At 40.5% G+C, this 20,804-nt stretch overlaps 1 protein-coding gene across 11 annotated transcripts in view; it reads left to right on the top strand.

The window, feature by feature from the left end:
- The window catches only part of PPFIA2 (PPFI scaffold protein A2), a 580,573-nt gene that overhangs the window by 557,361 nt on the left and 2,408 nt on the right, over nucleotides 1-20,804 (top strand). For all 11 annotated transcript variants that reach the window (XM_077265481.1, XM_077265479.1, XM_077265480.1 and 8 more), the window contains 7 exons: nucleotides 26-55; nucleotides 983-1,158; nucleotides 3,006-3,103; nucleotides 5,739-5,914; nucleotides 10,471-10,539; nucleotides 14,479-14,638; nucleotides 15,943-16,036. In XM_077265481.1, coding sequence (XP_077121596.1) covers nucleotides 26-55; nucleotides 983-1,158; nucleotides 3,006-3,103; nucleotides 5,739-5,914; nucleotides 10,471-10,539; nucleotides 14,479-14,638; nucleotides 15,943-16,004 — 771 coding nt within the window. In that variant the 3' untranslated portion in view covers nucleotides 16,005-16,036. The remainder of the gene's footprint in view (nucleotides 1-25; nucleotides 56-982; nucleotides 1,159-3,005; nucleotides 3,104-5,738; nucleotides 5,915-10,470; nucleotides 10,540-14,478; nucleotides 14,639-15,942; nucleotides 16,037-20,804) is intronic.

The following is a 20,804-nucleotide window of genomic DNA, read 5'->3' on the forward strand; positions in this document are numbered from 1 at the left end:
TATTGCTTTTTTATTGACCACATAGAAAGATTCAGAAGAAGGAAGTTGGGCGCAGGTATGAACTGACCTGGTGCAAAAAGTATTTAATCCTTTTAAACATTAAGTATGAGAACAATCCATTCACATTATGTTTTCTGTTAAAGAGGACTTTTCCCACCTTTAGCCACTAGTGTTAAATATTGTGCACCCCCTGGTGTTCTCTTGATCCTTTCTTTGAGTGTCCACATATTATACAATTATATTATTATAATAAGAGAAGCATACTTAATTACATAAATAGCTATTACCATTTTCAACAATGGATAATATTGGCTAATGCTTGTAAATACAAGCAATTTAGCAATTTACTGCTTCTTAAATTTTCAGCCATTCTTGAGTTGGTAACATTTTTTTTTACTTTTGTTTACAGCCCTATCGCCTTGCAGACCGTCCATCACTGCTAGGCAGCAGAACGTGTGCAGTGCTTACAGTCTCTTTCCTATTGAGCTTGTAAGCACATGGCGTGCTTCCATTAAGTGTTTACAAGATACATAGCGGTGGTTGGTCTTCTTGGCACCGATCTGTAAACAAAAAAAAGTGTTAATATTTCAAGATTGGCTACAAATTGTAATAAGCAGTAAATTACAAAAGTGCTTGTTTTTACATGCACTATCTGACAATATCCATCTATGAGGATGGGAATATCCCTTTTATACCACCGTCTATATCCTCTTGTAAACTGGTGGTAGTAGACTTATTTCTGGAATTGTTTAGGCTAGCCAGCGAGAAACGGTACACAAAAACCCCTTATCCCAAGCACTGGACACATTAGGTGAACTTTATAATATGAAATCAAAAGAACAGCAGGGGGCGCTATAAGTAGTAAGGATTGCACATTTTTAATTGATCACAATAAAAAAAAGGTTATGTTAGAGAAAATGCAATGTTTAATTGGTTGCACAACACTTCGTTTTTATAACTCTTTACATTTTGCACACACTAGACCCTGGCTTATGGGGATATGAATCATGAATGGATCGGTAATGAATGGCTGCCTAGTTTGGGTTTACCTCAGTATCGGAGTTATTTCATGGAATGCCTAGTAGACGCTAGGATGTTGGACCATCTTACAAAGAAAGACCTTCGAGTGCACTTAAAAATGGTGGATAGCTTTCATAGGTATGTGACTTTTCACACTGTAGACATACTGTATATGCATGCTGTTGGCATACAAAAGACATAGCACAAAATGATTGAAGTAAGCAAACCCATCAAAGAATACATGGTATACATGTAATTCTCCTCCAAATAAATTGTTCAAATTAGAAAATGCTGGTAAAAACAAACAATTTTGCAATTTTGCAAATCCCTCCAATTTTCATAAATGTAAGGATTTTTAATTTCAATTTCTTGTTACTTAAGTTACTGGCCACCTCTGCAGTCTGTCAACAATAGCCAGGTTCTTAAGCAAGGAGCACTGAGCTTTTAATCTCCTTTCATAGCATGTGGCTCACTGCTCTGAAGCTGGCTGGATCGTTGGATCTGATCAGCCGCGGTGCCCCTGCACTCCTCCGATGCTGCAGGACCAAAGCTGCAACATCAAAGGGTGCACAATTAGGAACAGCATAGCAAGTATGCCGCTGGCCCAACCTGTCAATCAAGCAGTAGCAGACTGGCCCAGCAAGGAGGAGGCTGGGGCGCGGTGTGCTCCTGAAGATTGCTGTCGAGAAAACCATTTTAAGTAGTTGCTTTAGTCACCCTTATTGGTGTTAATGCTAACAATTCAGTTTGAATGTTCTTTACATCTTATTACAGGTACAAATAGTTACTTTGGACCAGACAAGGCAGGAATAGGAAAAGAACATGCTGTACAAAGAGCACATAGTCAGGAATTATTCTAAGAGTATATATATATATATATATATATATATATATATATATATGTATATATATATATATATATATATATATGTATACACACACAACTTTTTTCATGCTAATGCACTCTGAAACCTGCTTAAAAAGTGCTAATTAAACATTCAAGAGAATGAACACACAAAGCAATGTAAAAACGGTTTGCTGTTATATGTTCAGTCTTATAAGCGTCTTTTAGCATTTCAGGTTTCCAAAGTCGCCTCCTGGGTAAATGAAGTGACTTGATTATTCTTCAGGGGTTTTCCGCTCTGAAGAATCACTATGCTTTGCGATAAAGTGAATGAAAAGGCTAAAAAGACATGTGGAAGTTGCCCCGGCATCTTTTGAGCATTTTGCCAGCAAGTTTCCTTGAAAAACTGCCATTGTTGAATGGAGTTTAAAAAAAAATGGGCCAAAAATGTCAATAAAGAAGATACCCTAAAAATGCTCAAGACACCTTTTCATTACTAAACCTAGGGCTTGGTGGCAATGACAGCTGCTGACTCCAAGCCGTGGTCCCCTTATTCTGATGCTAGTGCATCAGAATGAAAAAAAGTGGTGTTGAATCAAGAAATTACATCACAATTTTTTTTTAAAAATGTCTCTATTTAGCTCAGAAAAGCCTCAAAACGTACAAAAAAACAGCAGCAAACCGCGCGTTTTTGCTTCAGTATTTTTGCTGCCAAGAGATGCATAAACCTTGCAGAAATGTGTGCAAGCAAATACTCGACGTGCGCACATAGCTTTAGTATTTTAAACCGTGTCCTGCAGAACATATGCGGTATGTTTATACTGTACAGGTGCTCACTAATTGCGTTTTTCGTTGATCAATGATTTTCCATTTTCTTTTCCATTTGTACACATAACTATGATTCCTTATTTATTTTTTTATTTTGTTAGGATATGATGTAAATTATTGAACACAAATATATTTCTATATTAAAAAACATTCTGAGAAAAAAATATTTTGTAAGTTAAGTTAATTGAAGACTAAAAAAAATAAAAAAATATTTTTCTACAAGTTGTTCCAATTAAAATGATACAAAAACATACACTGTATATTATAGATTGCTACTGGAGCATGATTATAACAGTTATTTACCTTATTATAGAACAAGTTTGCAATATGGAATTATGTGCTTAAAAAAGTTAAATTATGACAGAAAAGAACTGGAACGAAGAAGAGAAGTAAGCCAGCATGAAATCAAAGGTAAGTTATGTCCACGCATTGTATCCACTGTTCTTATAGCAATATTGCTAGATGTGTTTTACTTGTGCAGTATTCAAGCAAAGGTATATATTACCATAGCTCAAAATGTTCACAGCTTACCTATATACGTAGTAGAGTAAGATAGCAGCTTCTTTACCCTATGGTATACTAACATAAGCACCGACTACATGGGAAGAATAGAATCTACTGGCTCATATGTAATTCACAAGCGCACACACTCACACTTTCTTAAAGGGAATCTGTCAGCAGTTTTTTGCTACCTCTTCTGAAAGCAGCATGATGTAGGCATAGAGAACCTGAATCCAACAATGTATCACTTAGTTTACTAGGTGCAGCCGTTCTCACACAATCAGAGTTTTTAGATTTAGCACTGCTGCAGAGCTGAGAAAGCTAGCCCTGCCCACACCAGCCCTGAGTGTACACAGTTATAGAGCCTGAGCTAATTATCATAGCAGGGGGCGTGTCAGATTGCCAGGCACATGCTGCTGTGTCTGAGCTATGATAATCTCCTGGTGCTAAAACAACGCTGCAAGTAAAGAAAACCACAGAGCTTGATAAGAGAGGCATTGCTCAAATCTGTGTTTAACCCTTTTACCACATTGGGTTTTTCCATTTTTGAGTATCCGTTTTTTACTCCCCTTCTTCCCAGAGCTATAACTTTTTTATTTTTCCGTCAATATGGCCATGTGCACTTTTGAACGACACTATTGGTTTTGCCATAGTATACTGGAAAACGGGAAAAAAATTCCAAGTGTGGTAAAATTGCAAAAACAGTGCAATTCCACAATTGTTTTTTTGTTCACTAAATGCTAAAACTGACCTGCCATTATGATTCTCCAGGTCATTACAAGTTCGTAGACACCAAACATGTATAGATTATTTTTTATTTAAAAAAAAAAAGTCCCCATTTTCCGAGATCCATAGCGTCACCATCTTTCGTGATCTGGGATTGAGTGAGGGCTTATTTTTTGCGTGCTGAGCCGATGTTTTTAATTATACAATTTTGGTGCAGATACGATCTTTTGATTGCCCTTTATTGCATTTTAATGCAGTGCAAAAAAATGTAATTCTGGTGTTTTGATTTTTTTTTTCGTTACGCCATTTCCCAATCTGATTAATTGTTTTTATGCATTGATAGATTGGGCAATTCTGAACGCGACGATACTAAATAGGTGTTTTTTTATTGTTTTCTTCTGAATTGGGCAAATGGGGGGGTGATTTGAACTTTTATTTTTAATTTTTTTTTAATATATATATATATATATATATATATATATTTAATTTTTAACTTTACACTTGCTTCAATAGTCTCCATGGGAGACTAGAAATGCTCACTTGCTATGAGTGCCAACCATTGGGCGGCTCTCATAGGTATCCGGCAATGACAACCACAAGGGTCTCCTGTAGACCTCAGATGCTAACCCATCGGAGATTTGCAGTCATCTGACATGGGCGCTGATGGGTGGGATTATTGACGCGCTTCCGGCGTGAGCATATTAAAAGCCCCTGTCAGAGGCTAGAAGCGGTGTGCTGTTGAAGAAAAGAAGTTGAAACAACCTCTTTCAAGATTAATGCACGTGATGCAACAGTAGTCCTCTCATGTGCTATAAACTTTTGTTGGTATTCTTTCAAAAGAAATCTGTCAGTAGGATCAATCCTCCTAAGCCATCTATATGGGCATGTAGGTCCTAGGAAGCTGAATAACATGATACCTTGATAGCTGTGATCCGATGTCTTACTTTTTAAGTATGGCTTCAATAAATTATAGATTTTAAAGGAACAAAGAACTAGACTATCTCCTCTTCAGAAAATGAGCTGTTCATGGCAAGGGGAGTATATTGGGCTGCTCCATCTGGTTTCTCCACAGTGAGCAACAAAGAGACCTGTCAATCAAGCTGAGATTTGGCTGAGGGAAGCCAGAGAAAGCCTCTTTTTATGAAGCCTAGCTTGTTTTTTTTGCTAGATGATGTTGCAGTCACAAAACGTCCATTATGAAGAAAACAAGGAGCTAATGGTGTAACTGCCTATCCTAGTGTTCTTTTCTGAATGCCGAATGAGCCGAATGGTCCTGACCTGTAGCTAAAGGTCCAACTATAGGATTTCTGACCTTATGACACTGCCATGGAGTCTTTTTCGGACAGCTGCTGGGTTGATTCCCATCTATGTGCAGCTCTCCTTGTGTGACCAGTTTCCATGCTCTGTAGACTGAGCCATGAGACAACACGAATCTCCTTGCGACTGCATGTGTGGATGTGTCATCCGGGAGGAGCAGGACTACCTGGGCAAGCTGAGTGGGCTTTAGGTACAGCCTCATGCTATCAGTAATTACAAAGATGCTAGCAAAACTGGAGAAGAATCAGCCGATAAGGACAGGCCACACATCTCTTCATGTCCCTTCCCTTTAGCAAACCATGCACCTATTTCAAGTCAGGGACCAATCAGTGTTTTAAATAAAAATAGATCTAACACTAGATACAACTATTTGTCCAAATAGGTTGTGCATTTTTATGCCAAGTCAAAAGCAATTGTAAACCTACATTAGAAGTGTGAGAATTTTATGAAAGTAGATGCAGATATATTGAAGATGAGCTTTCCCTGCTTTCTCTGGTTGCAGATGTGTTGGTGTGGAGCAATGACCGCGTGATCCGTTGGATCCAAACAATAGGTCTTCGAGATTATGCAAACAATATATTAGAAAGTGGCGTCCACGGTTCTCTCATTGCTTTGGATGAAAACTTTGATTACACAAGTTTAGCACTATTACTACAAATTCCAACACAAAATACTCAGGTAAGTCTCCGTGTGCAGGCATGTGTGACAGATGGACCATATACTTATTAATTGACAATGAATGATAACTTTACCATACATTCGTAATGCACATAAGATGGTTGACTACATTTTTGTCTGGTTAAAGGGAATCTGTCACCTGGTTTTTGCCACTTAATCTGAGAGCAGCATAATGTAGGTGCAGAGACCCTCATTCTGGTAATGTGTCACTTACTGGACTACTTGCTGTAGTTTCAATAAAATCACTGTGTTGTCAACAGAAGATTATCACTAGCGAAATAGTAAACCTACTGCCATGTAGTCCTCCATATTTATGTCCTCTGTATATACCCCTTCATATATATATACACTGATTGATAGCTTTCTGCCTATGCAAAGAGTACACATCAATTTGTCAATCAGTGGTGTGGGTGAGGTTATACAGAGCTCAGCATTCTAATGCGCCCAATAAGTGACACATCACTGGAAATCAGGGTCTCTGTCCCTACATCATGCTGCTCTCAGCTGGGGTAGCATAAACCTGGTGATAGATTCCCTTTAATTTAACAACCATCTTCCTTGATTTGCCCACACATTGGCCACTGATGCACGAGTGTTTTCTAGGGAGAGGAAAATAAGTCAACTTAGGCCGGTGTCACACTTGCGAGTGCAATGCGAGAAACTCGCATCAATTCCTGACACTGCCGCCGGCTGTTCGGACCGGAGCATTCATCTGCATAGAAATACATGGAGCCGCACACTCCGGTCCCGAGTGCCGGCGGCAGTGCCAGGAATTGATGTGAGAGACTCGCACGAGTTCCTTGCATTGCACTGGAAAGTGTGACCCCGGCCTTATTCTCAGCATGTAGGTTAGACCACCCCTTCTGCACATATTAGACAGTATGGGCTAATCAACAGTTAATTATTATGTGTCCATCATTACCTTTGACATTGAGTAACTGGTTGGGGGAATCTAAAAGTGGCCAAAGGCATAAATGTTCAGCCGACCATCTGAGGTGTGTACAGGAGCACCAATTCTTCTCATACAGATGACGTTAGAAGGGAGGATTAGTTAATTTGAGTTCTAAATCCTTTTGTTCTCTATGGAGGTAAGCTGGTGTCTGCCCGCTATAGTATTCCCTCTCCTCTTTGAAGACACAGAAACGTTTGCTCAAGCTGAATGTTCCTGAGTATAGTGGATTTGCGAGAGAAAGCTGTTGGGGTTCTCCGGGAATAGAAAACCCTAACAACTAGAGGAAATATCAGTATCTATAAATCCCTAAATACATTTAATTAGCAAATCACAATAGTTTTGTATGGGGAGAGGTAACTAGTATAGAATTAAAATGGCCGCCATCTTGTTTTGCTGAGAGAAACCTGTCCTAGAATGTTGGGAGAGGTGCCTGCGAGCACGTGCAGGAGGAGGGTCCGTCCTCCTTTCTACTCCTTTCTATGTAGGAAGATGTGCTCCACTAATACTACTGGGGGCACCAGATGTGCTGAGATAAGAAGGGTATGTGCACAGGATCTGGAAGGGCTCAGTGTTTGTTCAGGATTTGACGCAGGTGAAATCTGCAGCAAATCTGCATCTGAGGTCACTGGCAGGTCACCTGCGTTTTTGATGCAGTGTTTTTTGTCACTTGAAATGAATCTAATTGAAAGTTGGATTCTGGGAATAAAAAAAAAGTGATTTCCTGGTTGCAGATATATTGTGGTATGTAGTGGGTTGGCCACTGTGTACATCCGCTGCGGACAACCTGCAGCATCCAGCTGTTACAGCATACAGTAGTGGATGGGATTTCAAGAAATCCCATGCCCACTATTTGTGCATGGGAGACGGACATGCCTGGCATCTTTCCAGACCACAGCATGTCAGTTTATGTAGCGGAGACGCTCAGTCTCCACTGCATAAATTACCCATACACTTTCATTAGATGCGGTAAAACCGCATTATCTTCCTAATCCCATGCGTATTAAGTGCGGGAACGCATGTGTACTAATTTAAATAAAGGTTAATCTTGTGACACAGCCAGAAGTACAAGACACAGGAAGTGGATGAAAGCACAGAGAGGTCAGTTTAATGTAATGTCCTCCCCTCCTTTTTTAATAAATAATAATATTAAAAAAATAGCGTTGGGTCCCCCTATATTTGTTAACCAGCCAGAGTAAAGCAGACTACTGGGACTGGTATTTCAGGCTGGTAAGGATACAATATCCATGAACCTTAACAGCCTGATAATACCAGGCCGCAGCATTCTGCTTATCTTGGATGGTTAGCAAAAATAGTGGGAACCCCTCCCAAAAAAATAGCGTAGGGTCCCCTATTTTTTTAACCAGCCAAGGAAAAAGCAGACAACTACAGCCTGGTATTCTCAGGCTGGTGACGCCTGTGGATTTTGGCCCTCACTAGCCTAAAAATAGCAGCCCACAGCTGCCCCACAATTGGCACATCCAAAGGTGTGCTAATTGTGGTACTTTACCCAGCTCTTCCCACTTGCCCTGTAGCGGTGGCAAGTGGAGTTCATATTTGTGGGGTTGATGTCACCTTTGTGTTGTCAGGTGACATCAAGCCTACGGCTTAGTAATGGAGAGGCGTCTATAACACACATCTATTACTAATCCTATAGTTATATGGTAAACAAACACATAGACACCCAGAGTAAATTATTTTAATTTAAATAATGACACTGACTCCTTTAATAAATCTTAATTAAACCATACTTGTTGCATTGCCTATTCCACCGACACCCTTGTCTCCTGGAGGAGAATTAAAATAAAAAAGCAGCAATATTCCTTACCTGTCCGCCGAGAAGATATACATAATGTCCCACGATGAGACCAGCTCTGCTACATCTGGATGCCTTTGGCTGAATGATTGCATTATGCCACCATTCAACCTGACATCCAGAACACAGCTGAGTTTGAAGCTGAGGACTGGAGATAACCCCGTCCCTGGCGGGCACTTGCGCTGCGGTTCTCGCGATCAACTGATCATGTGAACTTGGCTAGTGACTGGAGATAACCCTGTCCCTGGTGGTCATGTGCACTGCAGTTCTTACAATCAGCTGATCATGAGAACTGCAGTGTACGTGTACTTCTGGCTAAAACAAGGTACCCCATTATTTAAATTAGTACACATGCTTAGTAAGCTGCTTTTCCGCACTTAATACGCATGTGTCTAGGAAGATAATGCGGTTTTACCTCATCTAATGAAAGTGTATGGGTAATGTACGCAGCGGAGACTGAGCGTCTCCACTACATAAATAGACATTCTGCGGTCTGTAAAGACGCACCGCATGTCCATCTCCGCAGGTAAGCTGTAATGCATTATGCTGTAACATCTGGCTTCTGCTGTTTGGATGCTGTGGATGTACGCAGCATCCAACCCGCAGCGTTTAATGACCGTGGGAACATACCCAAAGATGCCGACGAATGTCTATGTCTATGTGACTAACAACATAAGAATCTCCCGGTCACAGCAGAGAGGCTTCTTATTGCACATGCACATAGGCATGTCAGTATACCAAGGTGACGGCATTTTAATTCTATAGTGGTTCTCTCTCTAGAAAAAATGACAAAATGATAGTGATTTGATAATTAAATGTATCTAGGAAATTATTTATGATATTTTCTTCAGTAATTTGTTCTTTTCTATTCCTGGAGGACCCGTTTAACGTGTATGGGCGCCTTAAAGGGGCATTCCCATCTCTATTATCCTATCCCAAAATGTAGTAGGTGTAATAATAATAATATTAGCAAATACCTACAATTAGAAATGTAGTTTAGTTCTTCTGATTCACTATATTACTTACCCCATGTGCAGGCCATTGCAGTAGCTTAGGAATACACGGATACAACCACTCATATAGTGACAGTTAGTTAGTTGCTAGTGATCATATCCATGGCTACATAAGCTACTACAATACCCTCCACATGAGGTAACGGCATAGGTTGTCAGGAGAATTATACTATATTTATAATTAGAGCTACAGTATTTGCTAATATTATTATGACATTTTTTTTCTACATCTTACTCTGTATCATCCTCTGGAATCTGGAAAGTCCCCAGAGCACAATGAGCAACATTCAATTTGCATTGAACGACTGTGCTGCAAATCTAATTTTGCTGTAAAATACATGTGATTTGTTGGATCTAAATCTTGGCAGACCTGTTCGTCTCTAGCTGGTGCACTTTATAACATAGCAAATAACACATCAGCGTGGCTGAAAATATTACATCAGAAAGCAGATATTACAACAGACATGCTGTGAGGTAAAACATTTAAGAACAGGCAGTGAAATGTTTTACCTCACAAAAAGAATCATTTGTGATCCCCTGCTGTCCTGTCTGTATACTCTTTTGCTTCCTCCCCTGTCCAAGAGGATACAGAAGGGGCACATTTATAAGATTATCTCAGCACAGGAAAATGTAATTTAAACAGATCCAATTGTGGAACTTAGTTATTATTATTATTCCAAGATCTACAGATTAAAATCAACTTTATTCGTGGAGTAACTACTTTAAGTGCTTGAATATTTGTCAGTTAATAAACAATTTCTAAACTTTTTATTTTCAGGCAAGACAAATCTTAGAAAGAGAATATAATAATTTATTGGCACTTGGAACTGAAAGAAGACTTGATGAGGTAATACTGCTTTGTTCCCAAGTCAGTTCTAACCTGGGAGATTCTCCTCTCATCCTGCTGTGGTTTGGGTTCTGATGCCGCTCATACATGGCAGTGATAGGGAGTCATATCGTTTACTATTTTAAAAGTCTTGAAAATACGTTTGAAAAAGTATTGTTTGAAAGAGGTAACACTGCGCTTAGTCTCAGTGGTGTGCCATTTTTTAGACTCAGACAAGAGTCCATGCATCTCAAATATATGGAGGCAAATTAACTCTTGAACTTGTATGTAATAGTTTTAGTGGAAGGAAATAGTTCCTTCTATACATAGTGTAATAATAAGGTAAGATGAAGAATTAATATGGTGGGCACAGACAGTACAATTCAGTCTCAAATTTCAATGCTGATCCACCCGTTCGTGTATTAGATGTTATGATGTCATTAAAGCACCACTCCAGCATTTTTTTTATTTCAGTGCAGCAGAGGTGCTGCTAATCTAAGATGTTTGCTTCTAGTCTTAGGCTATCTGCACATGTTGCGTAGTTGCTTGCAGAAATTTCTGCAAGGTTTCTGTATCTTTTGGTTTTTCATGCTTTTTTGTAAATCCATAAAGCTAAATAAAGATATATTAAAAAAAAAAGAATTGTGATGTCATTTCCTTGTTCAACCTCTTCAGCCAGATACCCTCATTAATATTAAATAAAGACACACACACAAACACACACACTAGCCTACGCAGGAGCATTAACACAATTAACCTACATATGCTGTAACAAAAAATCAACCGTCAGAAATCTGCGTGAAATGCAATATCTGTTTATATTTCAAAAAATGTTATTAAAAAATTGCGTGAGCTCCCTTATAATTTTCATAACCAGCAGAGGGAAAGCCGAGGGCTGATGTTAATGTTCTGGGAAGAAGCCAATAGCCATAAATGTTCCCAGTCTATTAATATCAGCTCACAGCTGTTGGCTTAGCCTTTACTGGCTAGTTTACAGGGGAACCCCAGAAAAAAATTGACATGGGGTCCCCCTATAAAATCGAACCAGCAAAAGCTAGGCAGACAGCTGCAGGCTGATATTAATAGCCTGGGAAGGGGCCATGGATATTGGCTTCCCCCAGGCTAAGAACATCAGCTCTCAGTCACCTCAGAAATGGCGCATCTTATAGATGAGAAAATTATGGCACTTAGCCTCACTCTTCCCACCTGCCCTGTTGCGGTGGCAAGTGGGGTTCATTTTTGTGGGGTTGATGTCACCTTTGTATTGTCAGGTGACATCAAGCCCACAGGTTAGTAATGGAGAGGTGTCTGTAAGAGACCTATCCATTACTAATCTTATAGTTACATGGTAAATAAAGACACAGCCAGAATAAAGTCCTTTATTTGAAATAATCACATAGACTCATTTATTGAATCTAAATTTACCATACTTACTGAATGCTTAATCCCCGATGCCCTTGTCTCCTGCAAACAATCAAAAAATAATAAACCAACATATAATACTATCCTATCCGACGTAGTCCATTTAATACCGAGTGTCCCTCGGCGAGCTCACGTGTACAACAGTCACATCGGGAGAGACCGCTCTACCCAGCCTCCGGCGATACACTGACAGGAGGTAATCGCTCCCGCAGTGTATCACTGAGCCACTGTGAGAGTTCACCAGAGTTCATCAGCTGATCAGCTCCGGTGCTCTCACTTACGGCACTACCGTAATCAACGTGGGACACTCGGTATTAAATGGACTACGGCAGAAAGGTGAGTATATGTTGGTTTATTTTTTTTGATTGTTTGCAGGAGACACAGGCATCGGGGATTAAGCGTTCAGTGAGTATGTATTTTGTATGTGAATATGTAAATGTTTTGATTTTTTTTTTTACAATTGAACACAGGTGCCGGATGATGAGACTATTCTCCTATCTTCGGCTTATGCTGTCTCTGTTATACAGCTCTGGCAAAAATTAAGAGACCACTGCAAAATGTTCAGTTTGTCTGATTTTTCTTTTTATATTTTTGAGTAAAATGTAAATTGTTCTTTTATTCTATAAACTTCTAACAACATGTCTCCGAATTTCCAAGCAATAAATTTTGTATTTTTTTTCTGAAAAAGAAAAATGGTCAAAATAAAAAAACCCCAGTGCTTTCAGACCTCAAATACTACAAAGAAAACAAGTTCATAATCATTTAGAAACAACAATACTAATGTTTTAATTCAGGAAGAGTTCAGAAATCAATATTTTGTGGAATAACCATGATTTTTAATCACAGCTTTCATGCGTCTTGGCATGCTTTCCAGCAGTCTTTCACACTCCTCCTGGCTCAAAAGTGTAAGCAGTTCTTCTTTCCTTGATGGCTTGTGACTATCCTTCATCCTCTTCATTACATTTCAGAGGTTTTCAATGGGGTTCAGGTCTGGAGATTGGGCTGCCCATGACAGGGTTTTGATGTGGTGGTCTCTTAATTTTTGCCAGGGCTGTATGTGACAAAACACGTGTCTGGATGGGATTAGTAGTCCCATCAGACGACACCTGGGTACACACGTCGCATGGGTACACACACACAGACAGACACACAGACACAGACAGACACACATATTCTCCGCCCACTCACAGAGACACACACACATGTTCCCCACCCACACACTCTTCCTCCTTCTGACATCATTTGACAAATTGCAGTGTTTTTGGCAGCAAATCTGCAGCAAATACGCAAACCTTTTTTACACCTGCATTTTTGCTGTAGATTTGACTGACTCTGTTGAAGTCAATGAGTCAAAAATGCTGCAGAAACGCAAAAAGAATTGACATGCTGCATAAAATAAAACACTGCAAATATGGATGGAAATTTACTGATCATGTGCAAAATACTTCAGGATTGTCATTGAATTACCTTGCTTTAGTATTCCATTGCGTTTTTGGAGCATTTACACGTGTATAAAAACGACGCAAATATGCATCATGTGCACATAGCCTTATACTTACCAGTCTCCATCTCCATTTTTATCGGTGACACTCCAGTCCTGAGCAGTCATCTTGTGACCCCAAATTTTGACTGACAGGAAGTCAGAGATAACTGTCACGAGCTCCCATTGTAAGTCTATAAGGGCGTCTTTCTGGCTCTCATAGACATACCGTACATTGAGTATTGACTTCTGGATCCGCCAGCACACACTGGAGTGATCTGACAGGTCACAGCTGCTGGAGACCGACAAGACCAGCAGTGGGAACAGATGAAGATGGCGGCTGGTAAGTATAAGACCGGCGGCAGGGAACCTAGGTTAGTAGCACCACTCCAGCACTGAAATAAAAAAAACACTGCAGTGATGCTTTAAATTCAGGAAAATCTCGATATTTCCATATGTGAGCTATAGACAGACGCCAACTGCCCAGAAACCTCTCGAAAATGTAACTTGTTGAAAGATATGTCATTAAGAAGAGATGTAGAGCTTGGATATTATTATTAATAATGTTGTTGTGGAGGCCTTCGGTAAGTGATGTAATATTCCCCAGAGGGTGGGAAAGCGTGAGCTCTTGCAAGGAAGCGTCTTGGGAAATGTAGTCTAGAGACATAGAGGGAGAGCTGGCGGGAAGTTCAGGATGTAACCACCAGCAGACCACAAAGAAGGCTCCATGAGCCTGAAGAGGAGAGGAAAAAAGCTGCATAAAATGTAACAGGGGAATTTGTGGACATATTACAGGGACAGCCAGATAGAAAAAAATAACTGTTTGTTTAGTGCCCAGGAAATCTTTTGAAAGGTACAGACAATGAACATATTCTTTTATCTACTGTATGAATCCAAACGCTCAAAGAAGAACATGAAGGACAAGTTGCATATGGATTATAGTGTAAAAAAGGAAATGCATGTTAGAAATATAAAATGAAAAGGGAAACCATTACGTAAAAGTAATAGCTTCACATAAATACTTTCTCAATGTAATTTGGCATGCTTTGTATTTCCAGAGCGATGACAAAAACTTCAGACGTGGGCCCTCCTGGAGGAGGCAATTTCCACCACGAGAGGTCCATGGAATCAGCATGATGCCAGGCTCCTCAGAAACACTGCCAGCAGGATTTAGATTAACAACAACATCCGGGCACTCACGAAAAATGACAACAGATGGTACCGCTTTATTTTTAGCTGCGCTTGCAGCAAGACGGCATACTATTGTGTATAACTGTATTAAATAGATTATTATGTCAAAATAACATGCTGTATCTTTCCAGGATATGATCATTTCATAACAATCATGCTATAAACATTACAGAATAATAATGGTTCCAGCTTCTAACACATTCCAACATAGAGAAGCTGTAATAAACAAACATATTGGCGTAAACGGCAAAAACAAACTTATTACACGATGATTATCTTGTATAAGTATCCGAGTCAGTGGGGAACAGCTTTAGTGTAAATGTGTCTCTGGCATAAACAAAAAATGAAGGGGGCCCCCAGCAGTCATTTGTACGCGGTGCCTACAGTGGCTTGCGAAAGTATTCATTCCCTTTGCTTTTTATCTGGAGGTTCAGGGTGGGGAAAATGTCAATGTAAAGATTCCTGAAAGTACATTTCAATCAAGGATTGTCTACTAGATATGTTTTAAAGGACTCAGAGTAGTATGAAATTAAAAAAAATAAATCTATACTCACCCTGTTTCTCCCACCCCTTCACTTCCGATTTGATGCTTACTTGATCCCTGCTGGCCTCGGCTTCCTTCTCCCATTTACCCACACTGAAAATGGGCAGAAATATCCTCTCCGCCATTCATCGGCCAAGCAACTGGCTGACTTGGATTTTTCCACTATTTCCAGTGTGATGAGATGAGTAAGCCAAGGCCAGCAGGGACCAGGTAAGTAGTAGAATAGGATCCTTGGGCGATGTTTGACTGAGCGTTGATTCTTTTCTTATTTTATACTTGTCTGGGCTCTTTTCGAACTATTTATTATCCACTGGACAACCCCTTTAATACCAATGAGTGCTCTGCTTCACTCACTACTGAGTCTAACAGTGGAGCACAATATGATTTTCATTCCACTGTTGGATAATGAATGAATCGTGAAATCCTCTGCATAGCCACAGGCGTTTTGGATGCCTGGAGTGTCTACTAGGTGGCATGCTGTAAGGCAAGAACTGTATTATTTGAAGGGCTTGTCTTTTGCAGTAAACCTGTTTATCATCTGAAGCTGGTTTATCAATCTGCAGATCGTTGCTGTGTTTGCATTTCACTTTCTACTTTATGCAAAATGTCTCTTCGGAGAACTAGAACTCTAGTGCCACCTATTGGAAGGTAGCAATCCTACAAGTCAATGTTGACCCTTTAACGAGCCTTGTCACATGACTTAGGATAGCATGTCAGTCTCCACAAGGAGAGATGATACTTTCTACTTTATAAACTTAAGTCTGTTTTTCTCTTTTGTATTTATCAGCTGCTGCCCCTTCGGCAATGCAGAGATTAGACAGCTCTACAGTCCGGACATACTCATGTTGACAGATCTAAAAAGAGCAAAGCACTGAGTTGCAGTGAGTATACTTCAATTTTTCACACATTTTCTTTTAATTTGACCACCAATCATTCATCTTACATTTGACTACTGTTCCACATGTAAAGGGGGTTTCCAGCAAGAAAGCATTCATAACCTATCCATATCATAGTGAATAATGTCTGATTGCCGGACCCCCACTGATCACAAGAACAGCACTCCTGGTCCTCATTTCATCATGGTGGTAGGAACTGAATTGTGCAGTATAATCATGCATGACCCCTGCTGCTCTAGATTGTGTGTATGGAACCGACTGAGGTGGCAAAATGCTATGCTCTACTACCTTCATCAGTCCCATAGACAATGATTGGAGCTGCACTGGTCATGGCTCATGAACAACCATGCTTCTTTATTCATAGCCACCAGAGAGGAGGAACAGGAATGTGGAACCCATGTGTTCATGAATGGTGGATCTCCTTGCAATGCAACCCCCAGTAACTAGATATTTACAATCTATCTCTGATATTTAAAGGTTTTCTTCATAAAAACGAAAATCTAGCTGCTCATAGTTTCGTCCAGTTGTAATAGATTTCTTTATGAACTTCCCAATGTAGTAGAAGAGTATATGTTATTTGTCCCAACTCTTGGCAAGCCATAGTCTACTATAGACTACCATAGTCTACTATCCGGAGTTCACCATAGAATTGCTGGTAAACCTGCCTGATTACACTGAATTTTATATTCACTTTTGAATATGATTAGTACAGTTTAATATACAATTAATCTACAAAGAAAATGAAAATCTTACCTTGTACTGACCTTGTTTACCTATTGGACTTACTATATTATATGAGCTCAGTCAAGTTATTAAGATTGGTGACTATTGATTCCCATAATAGACCAAAAAATTGTGAATCTAATAATAAATGCTCAGGACCAATCTAATATGGGTTAATGTGATTTCAAATATTTCTATAGCTTATATCTAAACTGTATACTGGTCAAAGCTGGTTACAACTATTCAGCTAGAAATTTCCTAGAAATCACGAGAGAAAGAGTTAAATGACGAGAAGAGTCCTACCACAGCTCAGTAGCTTGGACATTATGCAGATACCTGAAAATATACAGCATAAGATGTCATTTGTCAGATGTGAATCATACTATAAGTAAAATTAAAATATTTTGTGTTATCATAAATAGAGGGGCCAACACGCCGTTTAAAAAAAAATAAAAATTTAAATAATGTAAAAAACTATGTGGGGTCCTCCCTATTTTTAATAACCAGCCAAGAAATTTTCTCACCCTGCGAGCAGTGACGTCGGTAAGGTTAGCGCTGTTCATCGGCTGTTCAACTGCGATAACCTTACTGATGGCAGCGCTCGTCGAAGTAGCCGGATTCACACGCTGTCACTGTGTTCCAGTTGTCGTGCTGAGTGGTCACATTGCTGATGTTACCTCTCAGCACTGCATCTGGATGTAGCAGAGTCAGAGATCGTCGTGGGATGAGGGATGGATTTACGGCAGACTTCTTTGGATTATTTTACTTTTTAAAGGTAATAAAGGGGGAAAAAAGGGTTGGGGAATGCTTTTTACAATTAAAGGATCTTTCTCTGTGTGTGTGTTTGTTGCTTTTGACTATGGGGTGTGCGATATCTGGGGAGGCTAGGGGGCTGGTGTCATTAGTCTGGGAGGAGGCAAATATCCAAAAGCTGCTTAGCCTTTGCTAGTTATTAAAAATAGGGGGGATGGGGCACCCCACTTCATTTTTTGAGGGGTCCCATGTTTTTAATAACCAGTAAAGGCTATGCAGACAGCTGTGAGCTGACATTAGTAGCCTGGCAAGCTTCATGGATATTGGCCTCTTCCCAGAATAATAACACCATCTGTCTGCTTTCCCTCAGCTAGTTATTACAAATAAGGGGGACCCTTTGACATTGTTTTCTTTTATTTATGTGTATAACTATCTTTTAATTATATATCTCACTGACATATTACATACTATGTACAGGTGCCGGCTTGTGAATTCATTCATCAGCGTCGCCTGCTCACACTGCTATCATAGATAACAGGCGATGCTGACGAGAGTAGTAGTTATCAGCTGACGCCTGACCAGCGGTAACTGTGTCACCACTGTTCCCAGCAGCTGGCTCACACACTGTCCTCCGTGACATCATGGGAACCCGCAGTGGTCCATGATATCCAGCGGCTCTGAAGGGTGGTGTCTTCAGTAAGATTACCACCGATCAGAGCCGGTGTTTCCCACACAGTTACACAGATGGCAGCGTGGGAATTGCCGGATGTTCGGGCCCCCCATTCACTTGAATGGGGTTCAGGTTCTGATCAAGTTTGGTTACCATTCTGGTACCTGAACTGAACCTTTTTTATAAACTACAGCCGAATCCGACCGACCCAAACATCCCTATTCATAGACCTTAGAATAAAATTAAGCTCTCCAATGGGATGTGTAAAAAAAAAATATATATATATTCCTATGCTGAAATAATCTTATAAATGTGACCCTGCTATGCACTGTGTAATGGTTGTGTCTCACCATGCAGGGACATGGTCTGAACCACCACAGGTCCTCGGTACGGGAGGAAACAAAAGAGTAGGATCAAAATGTGACCCTTTTTTTTTCTTTGACCACTTGGTCAGAGGAAAAAAACCTGACATGTGCACATATAGAATATCATAGGTACAAGTGCTATTCTAAAAAACTATGTATAGCATTCGGAGGAGAAATTCAGTCGTGTGCACAAGCCCAAATAATCAGCTGCAATTCCATGCTGTCCTGTTTTTACATTTTCTGTTGCTTTGTTCTTTGGCCAGGAGCTCTGGTATGTGCCAACGATGTTCCTGCATGGTGTAGCGATTCACGCTCACCAGTAGGCAGCAATCACACAGGCAATTGATTCTTGTGTCAAAACAATGTGATATTTATTTCAACAGGTTGTACAAAACCATAAACCCAAAATCCCTAGCATTGTCCAGGCGCTTACTAAAGAAAATATACCCTGGCTCTTCATACACAACTGAACTAGTCCCAGCTCTGTCAAACAAAAAGCTATTGTCCACAGCAACCACTGCCACTGATATTGGCAGTTGTAGTTGGCCTGTGTAGTCTCTCCTTAGGCAGAGTCTGACTTGTATCTCTCTCCAGCTCTAATACAAACCACTCTGGTCATCTTCCCCAGCTGATTGAGTAAGTCAGTCACCTAGCTTGGGTATATGCAGAGCTAGGCACATGCACATAATCAGAACATGCAAAGCTAGGATTTAATCCTAACCTACCTTGCTTTACTACATAACACCACCACTCGAAGCAGCTGGGCACTATTTGCTGTTATGAACGTAGCACAAACTCACGCACGGGTAATAGAAAAAGGAGATCCCCAAACTGAGCCATGACATCTGCCAACACTCAGAACCTGCAGGGTTTTAAATTGACCAGAACATGAGGTTGATGTTTGAGGACACGAGAGTAACCAAGTTACTCCAAAAACCTGCCCCTATTTTGGGGTCCCAATTTTTGGCCGTGCTGGTTTTTGGAAAGTGGCAATGTTCCAGCCCCTTTGATAGGCACCATGATGATTTCTGCCAAGGAGTTCTAAGTGGGTCCCTACCCTTTTAGTTATGTTTTAGTATGTTGCCATAATATATGAGAGAGGACTTCTTTTTTCTTGGTCAGTGTACTTTATAATTGACCTCTCCCACCTTTTCCACCACCCTGTAGAATCCCTGCCATTGGGTAAGGAACTTGCTCTACACTGTGGGCACTAACACAGCACCAGATCCACTGGCTTAAATTATGTCACTTGAGCTGACTGATTACCCCCTGAATTTTTTCTCTTGGGCCTCGAGCAGGCATTCTTTTAGTTTACCTGTTCCTTCACCTTGGTCCCACGACACAACAAATCATTATGCCTGGCCTCTTGCAGAAACAGATCATTGTCTCACTTACATTTTCCAGAGTACCATTTGCTGTTAAGTTCCTGAGCTGGGCAGTCCCATATTTGTCCGTGGACTCCTCCAGATGGCTTCTATGGATGCTTTCTCATCCTCCTTTCTAGCCAGTACAGTGAACGGAAATTCACCATTTACAGTATGTGACTTTGTAACCATAACCAACTCCTGGTGGCATACTGGACTACTGGGTACTACAACTTTAGCCTAAAAGTCCCAGCAGAAAGGAAAATCTCGACCAATAACAATAGCATGCAACAAGTCCTTGAACACTCCCACTTGGTGGAACCCGGAACCATGCGTATGTCGACCTGAGCTATGTGATAGTTCTTGGCATCTCCACAGATACACCTTATCCCCACCCCCTTTCCAGGGACTACCACAAGCAGGAGTGTGGCCCTTTTCAGGGTTACCAAATTCCCTGAGTCCAGAAATCCCATCACTTGGATACCGTTACACTTGGATACACTCTTTCCATCAACTGTGTTGGAGAGCAGGACTGAGGCTGCAGCTATTTTTGCACCAATGTAACATTTTCAACATCTGGGACCTGGGAGGTTTGTCCTTTTGATGGTGCCAGAGGTGCACCTGTTGTGCCTAGACTACCAGTGTTACACAACAAATGTGAGATAATCTCTGCCTTTAGCTTGCTGAACTTCTTGGCATCCTGCATAGCAAGGTCATAGTATGCTTTCTGCAATTCCCCAGGAAGCTAAACCTCTGCCAATTTCTCTGGAGGCAGTTTCTCCCTATCTGCCACTCTTTCAAAGACAGTCCGAAAAGCCTCGACGTCCTGCAGAATAATTATGTGCAAGGCCACGCGAAGTGTTCGCTTCACACAGATA

Source organism: Ranitomeya variabilis, chromosome 5 (assembly GCF_051348905.1).
Source record: "Ranitomeya variabilis isolate aRanVar5 chromosome 5, aRanVar5.hap1, whole genome shotgun sequence".
NCBI lineage: Eukaryota > Metazoa > Chordata > Amphibia > Anura > Dendrobatidae > Ranitomeya > Ranitomeya variabilis.